The 14686-nt window shown below is 45.3% G+C and overlaps 1 protein-coding gene across 1 annotated transcript; it reads right to left on the reverse strand.

Annotated features, from left to right (window-relative positions):
• Positions 1-996: 996 nt before the first annotated feature.
• On the reverse strand, positions 997-11696 carry ISL1 (ISL LIM homeobox 1). Its single transcript, XM_015085969.3, has 6 exons — positions 11374-11696; positions 10319-10508; positions 7283-7542; positions 5165-5451; positions 3803-3970; positions 997-1732 (listed from the first exon to the last, which is right to left on the reverse strand). Exons 1-6 carry the CDS (start codon positions 11399-11401, stop codon positions 1616-1618), a joined length of 1050 nt encoding a protein of 349 aa, XP_014941455.1. The 5' UTR covers positions 11402-11696; the 3' UTR covers positions 997-1615.
• Between the last annotated feature and the right edge of the window lie 2990 nt (positions 11697-14686).

Below are 14686 nucleotides of genomic sequence, written 5' to 3' on the forward strand. Positions count from 1 at the left end.
CAAGAGCTTATACTTGAAATATGGGTCATTTCAACAGTCCTAAGCAGGAGACTTTGGTATAAAGCACTTACTCCAAGAAAATAAAATAGAGACTCAGAATCAAAACGCATTTCAAGCAGGACCTTCTTCCTATTTGGGGTGGGGTGGGGTGGAGTGGGATGGAGTGGGTCGGGCAAGAAAGGGGAGGAGAGGTGGGGGGTAGAACGGAGGACAGCATCTCATTTTCAAAAAAGCAGTTAGTAACATTATCACAGCTGAGAACTAAAGGCTTCCAACCAGTTTTGATTCAACTATTAAAATGCAAACTGGCAAGTTCGACCTTAACTATTTGCAATAAAACATCACACCTATTGTATGTCAGTCTACCCCGTTCACATGCAGTCCTTAATTGCAGACATTTTAATGGCTTACTTGTAAACATATAAAAGAGGGACCCTGGATCATTGCATTTATTTATTTATCTATGCCAAACGTTTATTAGTGAAATAGTCCTGAAGATATAATTCTACATATGGCGCTTTGATTTCACATAATATTTAAGAAAAAAGACAAAACACATAGAATTAGACATATAATTCAAAGACCACGGTATAACCTTTATCTTTTTTTTTTTACTTCAGCAAACAAAAAATGTCAAATGACATGAAAAGTGGCAAGTCTTTCGACAATAAATAATAAATTACTTTATAATTTTTGCAATGCAAGAGCAAACAAAAAAAAAGTTTCCTTTTTTTTCCTCTTTATTTCCAGAGAGAGAGAAAACAGTCATTTTAACCAATAACTATACACATCTTTGGGGGAAAAGTTCTTGGACAGACACAAGTCAAACACAATCCCGAGACGCTTGTGGCAAAATAGAGGTAACCTTGTTGCAATGCTTTATAAGTTGGTTTTTAAATTTGAATTCAAAAACCTTTAAAGTCGCTTCTGACTTCTTGATAGAGGATGGATCTCAAAAAAAAAAAAAGCAAAGAAGAAAAGAAGTAGTAGAAGAAGAAGAAGAAGAAGGTTGGAGGGGCAAAAGTAAAAAAGAAACCAGCTACAGGACATGCTAAGAGACCCAGGATTTCAATTAACCCCTTGTTAAAGTCAACGAAAAACATCGCAAACCAACGCAGCTCCACCTTCCTGAAAGGACTTTCAGCCAAGGAGGCCAGTTTTCTCTTCCTGCTCACTTGCCGGAGCTCCTGTTTGGCAAGGCAATGACCAATATAGAAACAGCACCATTCAGAATAGGATGGACTAGAAAATCTCTATTTCTGCTTTTCTCTAGCTGTGCAGTGAAATGAAAATGCTTTTTTTGAGATCCTTGAATATAAATCCTCTACGTTTTAAAAACGTCTTTTTTTTTTTCAGTACTCCTAAGGTCATTGGATAGCGTATGTTGGGTTTGGGTTTTGTTTGTTGTTTAATTCTAGTAAAATCCCATGATTGTCTTCACAGTGTTGCTACCATATCACCTTGTCATTAAAACAGACTTCGTGCATTTCATGGAGCATTCATTTCTCGATTCAGTTTTCATTGACTGGGTCGTTAAATACTTTTGTTTCGGAGTTCAACATTATACTTTCCCACTTTCTCCAGGGAAAAAAAAATACATCTGAATGAATGTTCCTCATGCCTCAATAGGACTGGCTACCATGCTGTTAGGTGTATCTGGGAGCTGAGAGGACATCGACGCCACTTCACTGCCAGTGGAATTAGAGCCCGGTCCTCCTTCTGAAAAATTCACCTGCACAGAAGGTTGAGAAATGAATAAAGGAGGCTGCGACTGTATTCCTAAAAGGATTATAAGCTTGTCCTATGTGTCTATGCATGGACAAGTGTTTGTGTGTATAGATGGATACGTAGATAAAGATATCCACAGAGATCATTGAGTTTCAACAGGCTTAAAGAAAGCCCTCAAAGAAAAGAACTTGAGAAGAAAACCTCTCGCTTTCCCATCTTTCAAGAGATCTCTGTTTTAACTGAAACTGAATTCCCAACATTATGTTGCATTAAATTATTTAAGAACAAATGTGTTTCCCACTGTAAAATGGCATCGCAACTCTACCATGCATGCTCGAAATAAAATTATCCTGCTGGCTACATGTTGCCCTGGGAGCAGGCGACTTCGCAGTCTCTAGGCATCAAAGCCTCTCTTCTTGAGTTGGAAAATCCATAACACACGCTCAGATCGCTCAGATCGTGTGACAGGAGATTCAGAGGAGGCTCCACAGAACAATGATTAACTCCTCAGAGGGTTCACAGCGTGGGCTTTCTTCCTTGTTGCTGGTCCTGATGCCTTCTGGCCTTTCTCTCTTTCTCTTTCTCTCTCTCTCTTTAAATCAGGCTCTTCCTTCCAAGAGGAGCCCCATATATTATAACGTCATCGCATTATAAATATCTGCCTCCTTCTTTTAAACCGAAAGTATTGTGTTGCTGTTGGAAACCTCCTTCTCCACTCTGTCCCCAACCCTCCGCCCTCCTGTCTTGGCTTCCCTCCCACTGCTCTCATCTAACACTAAAGTTTTAGAAGGTACAAACACTTCGCTGCCCTGAACCCTCCTCTTACCTGCCTTCTATGACCCGGGTTTTGCTTAAATAACACATAAGATTAACCTCACTTTAAAATAAGTTCTTTTTCCTAATTCCAGAATCTACCTTCCTTTCTATCCTATTAAACTTTCCCATGGTGAGGTTAAGGGGCTTCTCCAATTTATCTAGCTTCTAGCCTGGCCCACTTACAAATGTAAAGCTGGGCCAAGTCCTTGTAACCACTGCCTCTGGTCTCTTACCTAACTGTTGCCACAGAGAAAGAAAATGCTCTCCAGGAAAATGCGAGGGTGAAAAGCTAACCTCAACTCAAGTTTTATTTTCAAAGAAAGGAACAAAGTTTTTAGAATAGATCTTGTTTTACAGAACAAGATTCTATAGGGCTGTTAACTCTTAAATAAAAATAAAATTATGTGTATATATGCCATATCACAAAGTACACATATTTAATAATTACTTGTCTTGCTCCTCAAGCCTTTTGTAGGCATAAGATAAGTTAATTTTCCCTTCCTTGGATGTGTAAAACATATTAATGCTAAAACAGGTTTTCATGTGCCGTCTCTCTGATTGGTAGAACTCTTGCTTCTTTTGCTGTACATCCCCCAGAGTATGTGATTGTGTATGACGTCTGAACTCATACACTTAAAATGTTAAAGCAGTCCTACATTTTAGATTAAGATAGTCCCAGAAAGGAATAATAGTAACAAAGTACCAATCATACCCTTAAATAACTGAACTCTTTACTGATATATTTGAAAATTATACCCAGCCAAGTGCCTGCTGCCCATTGATAATAACGTTGATTGTGTCTTACATCAGTTATTATTACAAACAGCTAGATTTAGGTCTTTAAATATGCCATTCTCTAGGAGCTGAGGAGAGAATAAATTTACTATTTGCTGATCAAAATGTCAAGTTGATCTCTAAAGTCCCTTCCAGCTCTAAAAGTCTGAGATGTATGATTGTGCAACCCTGCACGCCTTCCCACACATGTCTAGTTAGTCTGATGCCTTGAAGTTACACCTCAAAGAAGGCCCGGCTGATAGGAAATTCAACCTATATGGTCAAGTTATGAACTCACAGAAAAGACTCACAAGAGGTTTGTTTTCCTTGAGTGCGTGCCTCCTCTCCACCAAGCCTCCTTCCTCTCTTCCCGACCCTGGGGCCAGGGAGGCTCCCTCCCCACTGAATCCTTCCTCCTGTGACAGTTAAACCAGAATCTTTTTGTCGGGGATTCAGCCTCCTGACTCCAAGAGCTGAGACTTACCAGTTGCTGAAAAGCAGGCTGATCTATGTCACTCTGCAAGGCGAAGTCACTCAGTACTTTCCAAGGCGGCTGGTAACTTTGCACCTCCACTGGGTTTGCCTGTAAGCCACCATCGTGTCTCTCTGGACTGGCAGCCACCATGGGAGTTCCTGTCATCCCCTGGATATTCTGTGAATAGGCCCCCCCCCAATCCCAACATGTTAATGACCAAACTCCCTCCCTCCATTCTCTGCACAGGCTAAGCAAATAAACCCTGGCATTATCTTATCTATATAGTGACTATTATTGACTCAGTTAATCTGCTGCATGTATGGATATTAGCCAGAGTCCAGTTTTGTTTTATTGTATTTTGTTATTCTGCTTCTGTGGGCGGGACTAGTAGGTCTGCTTGGATCTTATTAAACTGAGTTCTATTCTGATTTTCTCCTCTCCTTTCCTTTTACATTCACAGCATATCCCAATTCCCCACATCTGCCTTCACAGGCCATAGCATCACAGAAGCAGAAAGCTGAGGCAAAAGAGGCCTCCCGGCAGCCTCCAGACATGGTGGTTTTCTGGGCAGTTTCAGTTAGTTAGATTTTCAGTTACATTTTCTACAGGCAGTTCTCTTCACAGCGCCAGCCCCCACCCCCAAGGGTTTAGGTCTGGCGGCTATTGTGCTATGACGCACTCACCAACCTGAAAAGTGCCCCAGACCAGGCTTGGCTGGCCTGCCAAGTTTAATGACAGCAGGGGTTTTATGGCATTTAAAAATAGGGCTGAAGCGGTAAAAAGAAAAAAAAAAAGTTCTTTAGTTTAACTCAATCAGGAAGCCTGTGGAGTGGGTGTTGGCATGGGCCTGGGATGACAGTAGATAATAATATCTCTGGAAGCCCGGGCTAGACCTAGAGCAGAGGGTGTCCTGTTTTCACAGGTCACCTTGGGGGACCTCACTGACCTGAGGGCGCTGGGGGCACACCCAGAGGGTTGCCTGGGTGACCTACCCATCAAACCTCTGAATTAGATAGGGAACCAAGGAATTGTCCCTCTCTCTGGTGCCTGGGAAACTGACAACCTGAAAGCTGGTAAAATGGAGCCAGGCCTTGCTGCCGCCTGCCCATGAAGGGGTGACCACATCCTTCTGGTTCCAGCCTAGGGGTATGGTTGAAGGGCACCCCACTGGGCAGGTGGCCGGTGCGGCTATTTCTCCCCTGGGCACAGGTGGAGGTAAGGGGTTGCTGGCTCCTGCCCTGGAGCAGGATGGAACCCACGTGCAGGCCAACCTGGGTAGCCGCCAAGCACCTCACACTCTTGCTCTGCTCCCGACCCCCCCCCACCCCCCCACCCCCCCGCAAGTACCCTACCGGCTCCAGGGCCACTCACAGTTTTGTCATTGGGCTGCTGCTGCTGGAGCTGCTTCATCATGATGCTCCGCTTCTTGTCCTTGCACCGCTTGTTTTGAAACCAGACCCGGATCACGCGGGGACTGAGGCCTGTCATCTCCACCAGTTGCTCCTTCATGAGCGCGTCTGGCCGGGGGTTGGCGGCATAGCAGGTCCGCAAGGTGTGCAGCTGCTTCTCGTTCAGCACAGTCCGAACGCGGGTGGTCTTCTCGGGCTGCTTGTGGACATGGGGCCGCAGGGCCGGTTGCCGGGCAGAGATGGGCTCGGCTGTGAGGCAAGGGGCACTGAGGTGAGTGCGGGCCAGGCCGGGCTGCTCACCCTCCCGTGCAGTGCTGCAGGGACAATGGCTTGCTTTGCAGCCTCCACAGACAAAGCAGGGGAGGCAGAGGTAGGGACCACGGAAGCAAAAGGGAGAATGAAATCTGACTTTCTAGTCTGAGAGGTCAATGCTGACTAGTTTAGGCCCAGAACACAGCCTCTACCCTTGCTCTGGTCAACATAGCCTCAGAAAAGGGGTGGCCGTCTCAGGGGTAGCATCTTTCAGCATTGTTTCTCTTTCCTCCAGGCCTTTCTTCATACCCAGACTGGGCCCAGGTTACTGGAGAACCCCCACTTCTAGACTCTTGGGCAAAGGCCACAGAAGGTGCTAGGAAAGGAAACGCAGTATACCCCAGCATCAGCCAGAGACACTACACCAGCCAAGAGGTCTCTAATGCAAAAGCCGAAGAGAATTCTGCCAGAAAGCCTTGAACTTCAGTCCAGCGGGGACAATCGTGTCAAGGGGCTAAAGAAATTCAGTATTTCGACCATAACTCCAGTCCTTGATCTTTCCTACTACTAAATCTACCTGGCCGTTCCTGAGATGGGCTGACTCCATGCAAAGGAAAACCGAAACTGTAGAGCTGCAGATAAATGACAGCTGGGAAGTGTTCTGTCTCCTGACTTCCTCCCAGTATTTCTGCCTCTCCTCTGTCTCCCCACAAGCACAGAACAGGTTGCACAGGACAGAAATCACCACTCTGGCTTTGCCCATGTGCAAGCTAGTCACATATCCCCCTAGAAGAGAAGTCTTAGAGCCTCTGAAAAAGCAGAGTGGGAAGACCCGGGTTTCCTCAACATCAGTGTTTAGTGAGAATTGATACTTTAAAAATGAGCCAGGTAGATCTACTCATGAGGGGAAGAAAGGTTGGGAAACGTCATCTGCCTTCTTAGGGAAGGCCTCGTCCTGGCCAACCTTGCTTTACTTCAACTCTCCTTCTTGGGGAAGGGCTCTCTGAAATGTATGGCACAAATCCTGCACCTTCCAGGACCCCTAGGGTCAGGTCAAAACCTACTGGGTCAATTTAGTGTTACAGCGACAAGCCTGAAGGTGAAATCCTCACCAAATCACATAGAATGAGTGGTTTAAAGACGCAGGCTCCTTTTAAAAGTCAATTACTCCGGGTTAGCTTGTTGACAGTTTTAAATCACAGCTCTGTGCAATGGCCTGCAGTTATTGGACTGTGTTTTTTCACGTCCATTCTTTCACAAAAGTACACACATTTTAAAAACGTTTTAGCGTGTGGGCCAGTTGCAAGGAAAAGGGATTTGAGGGGCTAAATGACTTAAGGCTACCTGAGCTTCCATCATTGGGTTAAAGGAAGAAGCTCCAGGGCCCAGAGCTCCACCCCTTTAATTAGGCAGCGGCAGGAAGAATACCTGGCGGAGAGCTGAAGCCCATTTTCAGTAAGCCGCGGTTTGGAGGCCAAGGTGAACTGGAAGTACTGTTTGGACGTGTGTGTACATGTAAGCGCAAGTGGTGTACATTTATGTGTACCCATATATAGACACACAGCCGCGTAGGTGTGCTGGACGGGGCGGGGGGGGGGGGGTGCGGTGAGCCAGGGGACACAGTGAAAGCACTGAACCTTGCGCAAAAGAGCAAAGCGCTGTGCAAACTGCTCCCAGAACACTTCCTTAAACTGCCTGCCGCTGCGCAGCGACTGCCCTGTGGCTGCCAGGGTCGCTGAGGTTGGTAGCCACCGCGCTGGCTGGGGGCGGCGCTGGCCTAGCCCAGAACCAGCCTCCCCTCGCCGGCCTCCCTCCGGGCAAGGAGTACCTGCCATTTGCAGCGGCCGCGCCGGGTGCAGAGGGCTGAGCGGATCACCGGCGCCCAGGCTGGCCCTCTCCACCACGTCGTGGTCTGCACGGCAGAAGAGCCCGTCCTCCCGAAGCGCGAACTCATCCCCAGGGATGAGCTGACGGCTGCAAGCCACGCAGCGGAAACACTCGATGTGGTACACCTTGGAGCGGGCGCGCATCACGAAGTCGTTCTTGCTGAAGCCGATGCTGCACTTGGCGCATTTGATCCCGTACAACCTGCGCGGGGGGCCGGCGGAGGCGAGGAGAAAAACACAGAGAGAGGGATCACTTCAAGCCGGCATGGCCCGGGCCCAAGACTGCAGATGACCCCAGCCACAACGCCCTGCGTCACGGAAGTCAGCATCCGCCGACTAGCTGAGAATGGGAGGATAGAAATGGTTTTCTCTCTTCTTCTCCCTTTCTTTTACCCCCCTTTTCTTTCCTATGAACCTCCATGTCTCTGTCCGTCCGTACCTACTAGCTCAGAACAGCCGCAAAATAAAAATGTTTGATGTGTTTGAAACCTGGGCCTCTGTTCCAGCCATCAGTCCCAGGGTAACCCTTATAGCTCTTGGCAGAAAAGAGACTGGGTGACTCTAGTAGCCACTGGCCCTACACTTTCGCCTTCCTATCCCCCAATTTCTGCTGCTAGAAATGTCTCCAAAACTGCTACAAAAAGTCCTTCCAAGATAATAAGAGGCTAGGGGATGAGATTATCAGCGCACTCGGTCTGTAAATATGCACAAATGCACAAGCAGAGTAGCAAAATGAAACCTCTGAGGGTTTCCAGATCCCCTTCTGCACAATAACCACGTTGCAGTTTTTCCCTAAGGATTTTTCCTCCCGCAACAATGTTAACACAAAGTTTTCCTCTCCATTCTTTCTTTTATTATCTTTGAAATTTGCTCCTGCTCCCTCAATCTTTCTCAAGTTGTTGAAGCATCTACTTCTATTTCAGTTTGCTTGAGAACCATGACCAGCGAGAAAAATGAAAAGACCCACTTCTAAGGTCTTCCTCGCTGATCTTACCCTACAAGGGACAATCCTTGTAGGTTCCACCTAGGGGGCACTGCCCTGGCCCCCTCTCCAGCTCAGTAAAAACAGAAGTGGGAACATTTCTACAAGCAGAATGGACCAGAGGAAAAGATCCATACAAAGTAGGGGGAGGGCACCTCACTCCCCCCTCCAGGAGACAAACCTAAATAGTCCCCCTGTTCTGCTTTTAAAAGGACAGGAGTTCAAAGGGACACACACACACACACACACACACACACACACACTCACATAACTGAGAGAGAGAGAGAGGGAGAGAGAGAGAGAGAGAGAGAGAGGAGGGAGAGGGAGAGGGGGAGAGAGAAGGGGAAAAGGTAAAAGCGATTGGCTCCTTTTATAAATGTGTATGCAGAATTAGATACAGGAAGGTCTGTTAGCAGTTGAGCAAAACCCTATCTCCATAGGAGGAAAGATAGTCCTAGAGGTGCAAAGTGAGCTCTCCCTCTCCAGAATCTTAAGCTCACACACTAGTCAAGTAAACAATGAAAACGGCTCATTTGTCAGAGGTTAGAAGGTAGATTCAAAAGTTTTTCCTCCCTCCGCCTACTCTATGTGAGATCTTCCATTTCATAGGATGAGGACTTTACCTTGCCTGTGACCAAACAATTTGGAAAATCCCTCCCCCTTCCTCTAGTTCCCCACATCCCCTATTTCCTCCCGCTTTCTCCCTGCAAAGTATTAATAACCCCCCAACTGCTCAGTTTTACCTATCAAGATTATACTATTTCATGATTTTGCAATAAGAAAAAGCGTTGCACACTAAGTGGACAGGGAAAAATTGTGACTGCATACTTAAATCTTGACTAAACTTTAATATAAGTTCTCGGCTCCAGAAATTCTATAACTTACAAAAGCTAATTACTTGTTAATAGACACTGGAGAGTTTTTTAAAAAATATATACATAATACTTTGATATTATTTAACATAATAGTGAAGATGTTATCTCTTCCGTTTGTTATTAAAACAATAAAATTTTCTTTAAGAATTCTACTTGCTTCCTAAGGCAGAAAATGAAATTTCTGACATATATATACACAGGTTAGAGAAAATTTGAGATTTGTGAACATGAAGTTAAGGCACAAAATAAACTGAAAGAGAGAGAGAAAAAAAAGGAAAACTCAGAAAGTTCCCAATGTGGTGTTAGTCTTGTCAGTATGGGCAATTCGCTCATTTTATCAGTTACCAGATTTTAATGTGAGAAAGGAAGCTGTTCAATTATCTAAATATACCAATTGTTCGTAGACAGATGATGAGCAATTTGATCTGCTCTGTCTAATTCATCAGCTCAGATAAGATAAGAAAGAAAAGATAGTCAGATGTCACCAAAGGGTTAATATTTAAAAAGATTAAATATCCGGTCTTTTTGCAGGGAATATTTGGGTTGGTTTTGAAATTTTCCAAGAAGGGACTCTTGCCCTAAGAGGAAAAGGGGCAATATTTCTATCTGCACTTTCAAAGTGCACTTCTAAACATCCTTAGTTCAAACTTTTATTTTGCGTATTGCATTGACATTTCCACAGAATTTGTAAGTTACTAAAATACTGAACTATAAAAAATAAACGAATAGGGAAAAACACCGCATGATACAATAAAAACCAACCTTTTAAAAAAGAGAATTTAGAAACCCGAAGTTATCCATCTTTAAATTTCTGTTTGTTTGTTTTGGAAGGGGGAGGGTGAAAGAAGAACACAATTTGACCATCACAAATTCCAAGAGCCATTAAACCAGCTTCACTACCGCAACTTATAAAAACCAATACTGAGTTGTGGGGTTCCCCCCCCCCAAACAGTGAAAGAAACAGAATAGTGCAATTTATGTAACACATTTAAAGGGTAACTTTTCCACACTGGCTCCCACTAAGGCAAACTTCGCAAAAAGACAAAGCCACGTCCAATAATAAAAAAGGAGTAGAGAGAGGGAAATCTCACAAAATTAAGGAAGCAATATAAATGGCGTACCTGATATAATCCCTTTTACAGTAGGTTTTCCCATCTCTAACAAAGCAGGTACAGCTCTCATCCAAATACTGATTACACTCTGCACATTTCAAACATGCTGCATGCCATTCCAAATCCGGAGAAACCCTCAGAATATACTGATCGTGAATTTGATTGCCGCAACCAACACATAGGGAAATCAGACGTTTTTCTGAAATGAAAATAAATACATGATTGACTAACCGTTTACTTCCTACAGAGATAAACACACTTTTAGTGTCGTTCTCTTATAGGGCGTACTCTGGGAGTTTTCCCCCCCTTTCTTTCTTCTTCTTCTTCTTCTCCCTTTTTTTTTCTTTTCAAGAGTATTGCACTTTGGGATGGTAATTGAAGTGTGCCATCAAAACCTTGACTCATTTTAAAAAAGGAGGTGGAATATATGTAAAATGCAGATTTGAATAGTCTACATTTGTAAGCCTAGCACGCAATCAAACCCGTTCATTTTGTATTTCTTTTTCCTCCCTCCTCCCTCTCTGCCATAATCATCGGGAAAGATTATGGATAAGTCAAGTCAAAGAAAAGGTTTTGACTAGAAGCGTTAAGTGAACGCTTATATTTTTCATGAAGCACGCTCTTAAATAGCACATAGGACTGGATATTGTTAGCAAGAGCAGGCATCAATACAGTTGTCACTCGTTCTCTTTTGCAAGTCTAATGCTAATTCACATCTCCGGGTATTGTATGCACAGGCAGACCTTTGCAACAGAATAACCTTCTCGGGGAGCTCAAGACTCCCGAGGAGGAAACCACCGCTTAGCACCAGAAGGCTAGGGTTTTGGAGGTCATACAGGCGAATTCAGACACAAGGTACGATCAGTCTCCCGAAGATCAGAACCGACAGCAAGCATGCAGGCGTGGCGGCAACAAGGAAAAAAAAAAAAAAAAAAAAAAAAGCCACCTTTTCTCTCTCTCCAGGCAATGACTCCAACTCTGAAGAGCTCTTGGCACCCGTGCCTGAGAGAGACCCGCGCACAAGAACAGCACACCGAGCCCCACAAGGTAAAATAGCCTCTTACTTTTTGGTGGATCGCCCATGTCTCCCATATCTGTAAGAGGGAGTAATGTCCACAGTGAAATGGTGGTTGTACAGTTGGTGAACAGCCCTCAGAGAGGATGCTGGAGCTGTGGCTAAGTGGGAAATAGTGGCCCCTGGGGTTGCCAAGGCTGAGAGAGCCGCTGCCCGGCTGCGCCGCGCCCTCGCGGAGCTGGGAGTCCAGTTTAAGCCGGCGGAGTTGGCGGAGCAGAGGCGCTGCGGCGGCGGCGGACTCGACGCGGCTCGGGCACCTCTCTTCCTTATCTCTTACTCAAACTTCTCTGCTCCAACTCAGCTCCATCGCCATTGGTCTGACGCAGCGCGCGGGGACGTCAGGCGAGCGCCGCGCCCATTGGCTGCGGGGCGCGCGGCGCAGCTGTTCTGATTATCATATTTCAGCCTCGCCGCCGCCGTGCGCCACTGACCGCTCGGCGAGCCCGCGGGAGAGGATTAGGGCTCCCGAGGCAACTTGCTGCGGGCTCAGGCCGCTCTCTCCCCCGAAGCTCGGGCTGCCCGGCTGCTCTGGCTTCTGGCCTGCCTCTCCTTCTCCTGCTCCTCCTCCTGTCCCCCTCCCTCGCTCCTTCCCGGCCGTGCCGCCAGCGCCCTCGCCTCCTGTCGCGCTGCTCCTCCGCCCTGCGCTCCTGGGGTCCCCGCAATCCGGCTGGCCGTGCTGCGCGCGGGGCACTTTTCTGCCGCCGGTGGCGAGTGGCTGGTGGGTAGGTCTTCCTGATGACGAGGTCCTTCCAGAACTCTAGGAAAAGGGGCGTCTTGGAATAGGCCGTTTGGCTCGGTTTCGTCTGGCGCTGTGGCGCGCAGCTCCGGGCCCGGCTCGGCTTTGCTGCTGGGGAGGGTGAGTTCCCGGACCCGCTGCGCCTGGCGCGCTGGGAGCTGCCTAGTGGGAGAAGAACCGGGAATCGGATGACTAGACACACCGGAATTGTTTTCTACTGCTACCCCAAACCCCGTTAACCACCGACCTCAGATCTCCAAAAAGCTGGGGTGGGAGGAAAAGAGCGCTTGTTGCCTTAGCGGAGAATCAGGTTGGGAGTACGCAGGTAAAACCAAGTTGACTCCGCGGACTCCTCTCTCTTCTTCCGACCCTTGAGGTCTATCTACTTTTGCAGTTTAACTCTAGCATTTGGAAGCGCACTAACCCGAAGTCAAAGAGTGAAATGATCTTCCAATAGTTGGAAGTTTGTAAAGCGGTTATATATATCCTGTCCAGGTCCTCTCCCTGCTGGTCTCCTGCCCTTTGTTTTTAAGCAGACGTGTGCAGTTTTGTTGGTGGTGTTTCGGTAATTATAAGGACAGGTCTCCATGTCTTTAGAGATTAAAAAAAAAAATGTGTTAGTTTAAGGGCGTGAATAGGGAGGGATCGAATACTGAAGAGCGGTGAAATACCTATTTCACTTCACCAGGTTTGTTTATCTAATACTTTTCTCTCGGGGAAACAACCTGGAGAGAGAAGAATGTTGGCTCGCCGGTAACCTTTTTCAATAATTTCTGACATGTTCTCATCACCCTTTACAGTCTTCCAAAAGCAAAGTCACAGGAAAGGCCACGAAGAACACCCCCACAACCCACAAGTCTCCCAAAGCTTCTAAATAGCGATTCCTTATCTAATGTGACCGCCAGTTTTCTCTTAAAAGGTCCACAAACCCAAACAGTAAAAGGCTTAATTTCAGTGTCTTGCTGCTGGGAGAAAACCCAGTTTGTGAGGAAACTCCTTTCTTTGTACTTTTCGCCAGATTTAACCCTTGATAAGAGCTGTGAGCTCTCAACTGGCCTCCATGGCTTGGTTTGCACGGTTATGCGTTTCCAGAGCACAGATGGAAGCTAAAATGTTTGAGTTTTCTCCTGACCTAGCCGGGTTTTACCAAGAACACATAATCTGTTTCGTTTTGTTTTCTCTCAAGGAAGAGTTTTAACTGCATCTCATGCCTTCTATTTTTATTGTAAGTTTTAAAGTTATATCAGACTATGTGTGTGAAATTGAAAGTTGGAATAGACATAGGTTGATAAATTTATCAGGTTTTTGTTTAAAAATCTGTTTTGTTTAAAGTTTCTAATCTCTGGTATTATGTGCATGGAGCCTTTTGTCAGGCCGCTTTTGCAAAACTGATGCTGGTAATCAAAACACCAGCAAGTCTTCCCGATATAAGGGCATGTTTCCTTTATAGATAACCAAGTTGACTCTAGTTTAAAAAAAAAAAAAGAGAGAGAGAGAGAAAAAAAAGATACCACCATAATGCCAGAAAGTAAATAGGGGATTTTAACCAATCGTATTCCATCATGCTGCCTTTATAACATGGAATTAAACAGCAGAAGCTACCAGAAGCCTGATGACATATTTGAGATCCACAAAGCGCCTTCACTATCCATCCCTCTTCAAACCAGTCACACACACAGTGTGATATTTTAGCTCCCTAAACTAATAACCTATTCCAAAGAATTATTATTGATGATGATAGCAATTCCAAGGCTTGGAGGAAAGCCTTTACAAACGGGAAATTTCATCATAATGGTGAAAACACGTTTTCTTTTTTCTTTTTTTTCAGCCCACTCTGTTATTATAAACAAGTATTTTCTTAATAAGTTCCTAAGCTGATAGAGGTAAAAACCTTGCAGAAGATACTCCTTGTTAAAGGGAGAAATTTGAAGAAACCCACTAATAGGTTGTTCCCTGATGGACGTGCTCTCGAGTTCTATGTTTATTGCTTATGTATTTTCGTTAAAACCGAAGTTAGGGGAGCAGCCATTATTTTTTTCACTTCACTTTAAAGTTCATACGTGACCAGTGATCATTCTCCTGTTTCCTTAGCTGATTGCTAACTGTGCATTTAATATATCAAATATATCTGTAAAAAAATATTTGTGATGTTTTTATAGAATATAACAAACTATGATTAGCAATATTTTACCCCCAGTACTTGATCACAGGAGCGACCTCTTGTGTTCAAAGGGGAGATTAGACCCTCTCCTGACAAAAAGGGACTTATTTTGACCTTTGCATATTCTGTTAGGTCAAAAATGTATCTTTCAGAACAGCAGTTGTGTGAATCCCCTGCTGTGAGCTCCTCTACTGATAAGAGAAGCAGCAGCATATTGGTAGTGACAAAGTATAGTCCCAATTACTTCCCCATCACCCCAATATACTTCACAGTGCCTTTGAATATAAAAAATATCCTGAGATTTAGTAAGTTTCTCTTGAGTCTGTGACATCGGCCCTTGTGCACTTGTATGCACTTTCCATAATACAGCTATTACACGTGGGATCTTAAGCCCATGTGTCTGTG

Source organism: Acinonyx jubatus, chromosome A1 (genome assembly GCF_027475565.1).
Source record: "Acinonyx jubatus isolate Ajub_Pintada_27869175 chromosome A1, VMU_Ajub_asm_v1.0, whole genome shotgun sequence".
Taxonomy (NCBI): domain Eukaryota; kingdom Metazoa; phylum Chordata; class Mammalia; order Carnivora; family Felidae; genus Acinonyx; species Acinonyx jubatus.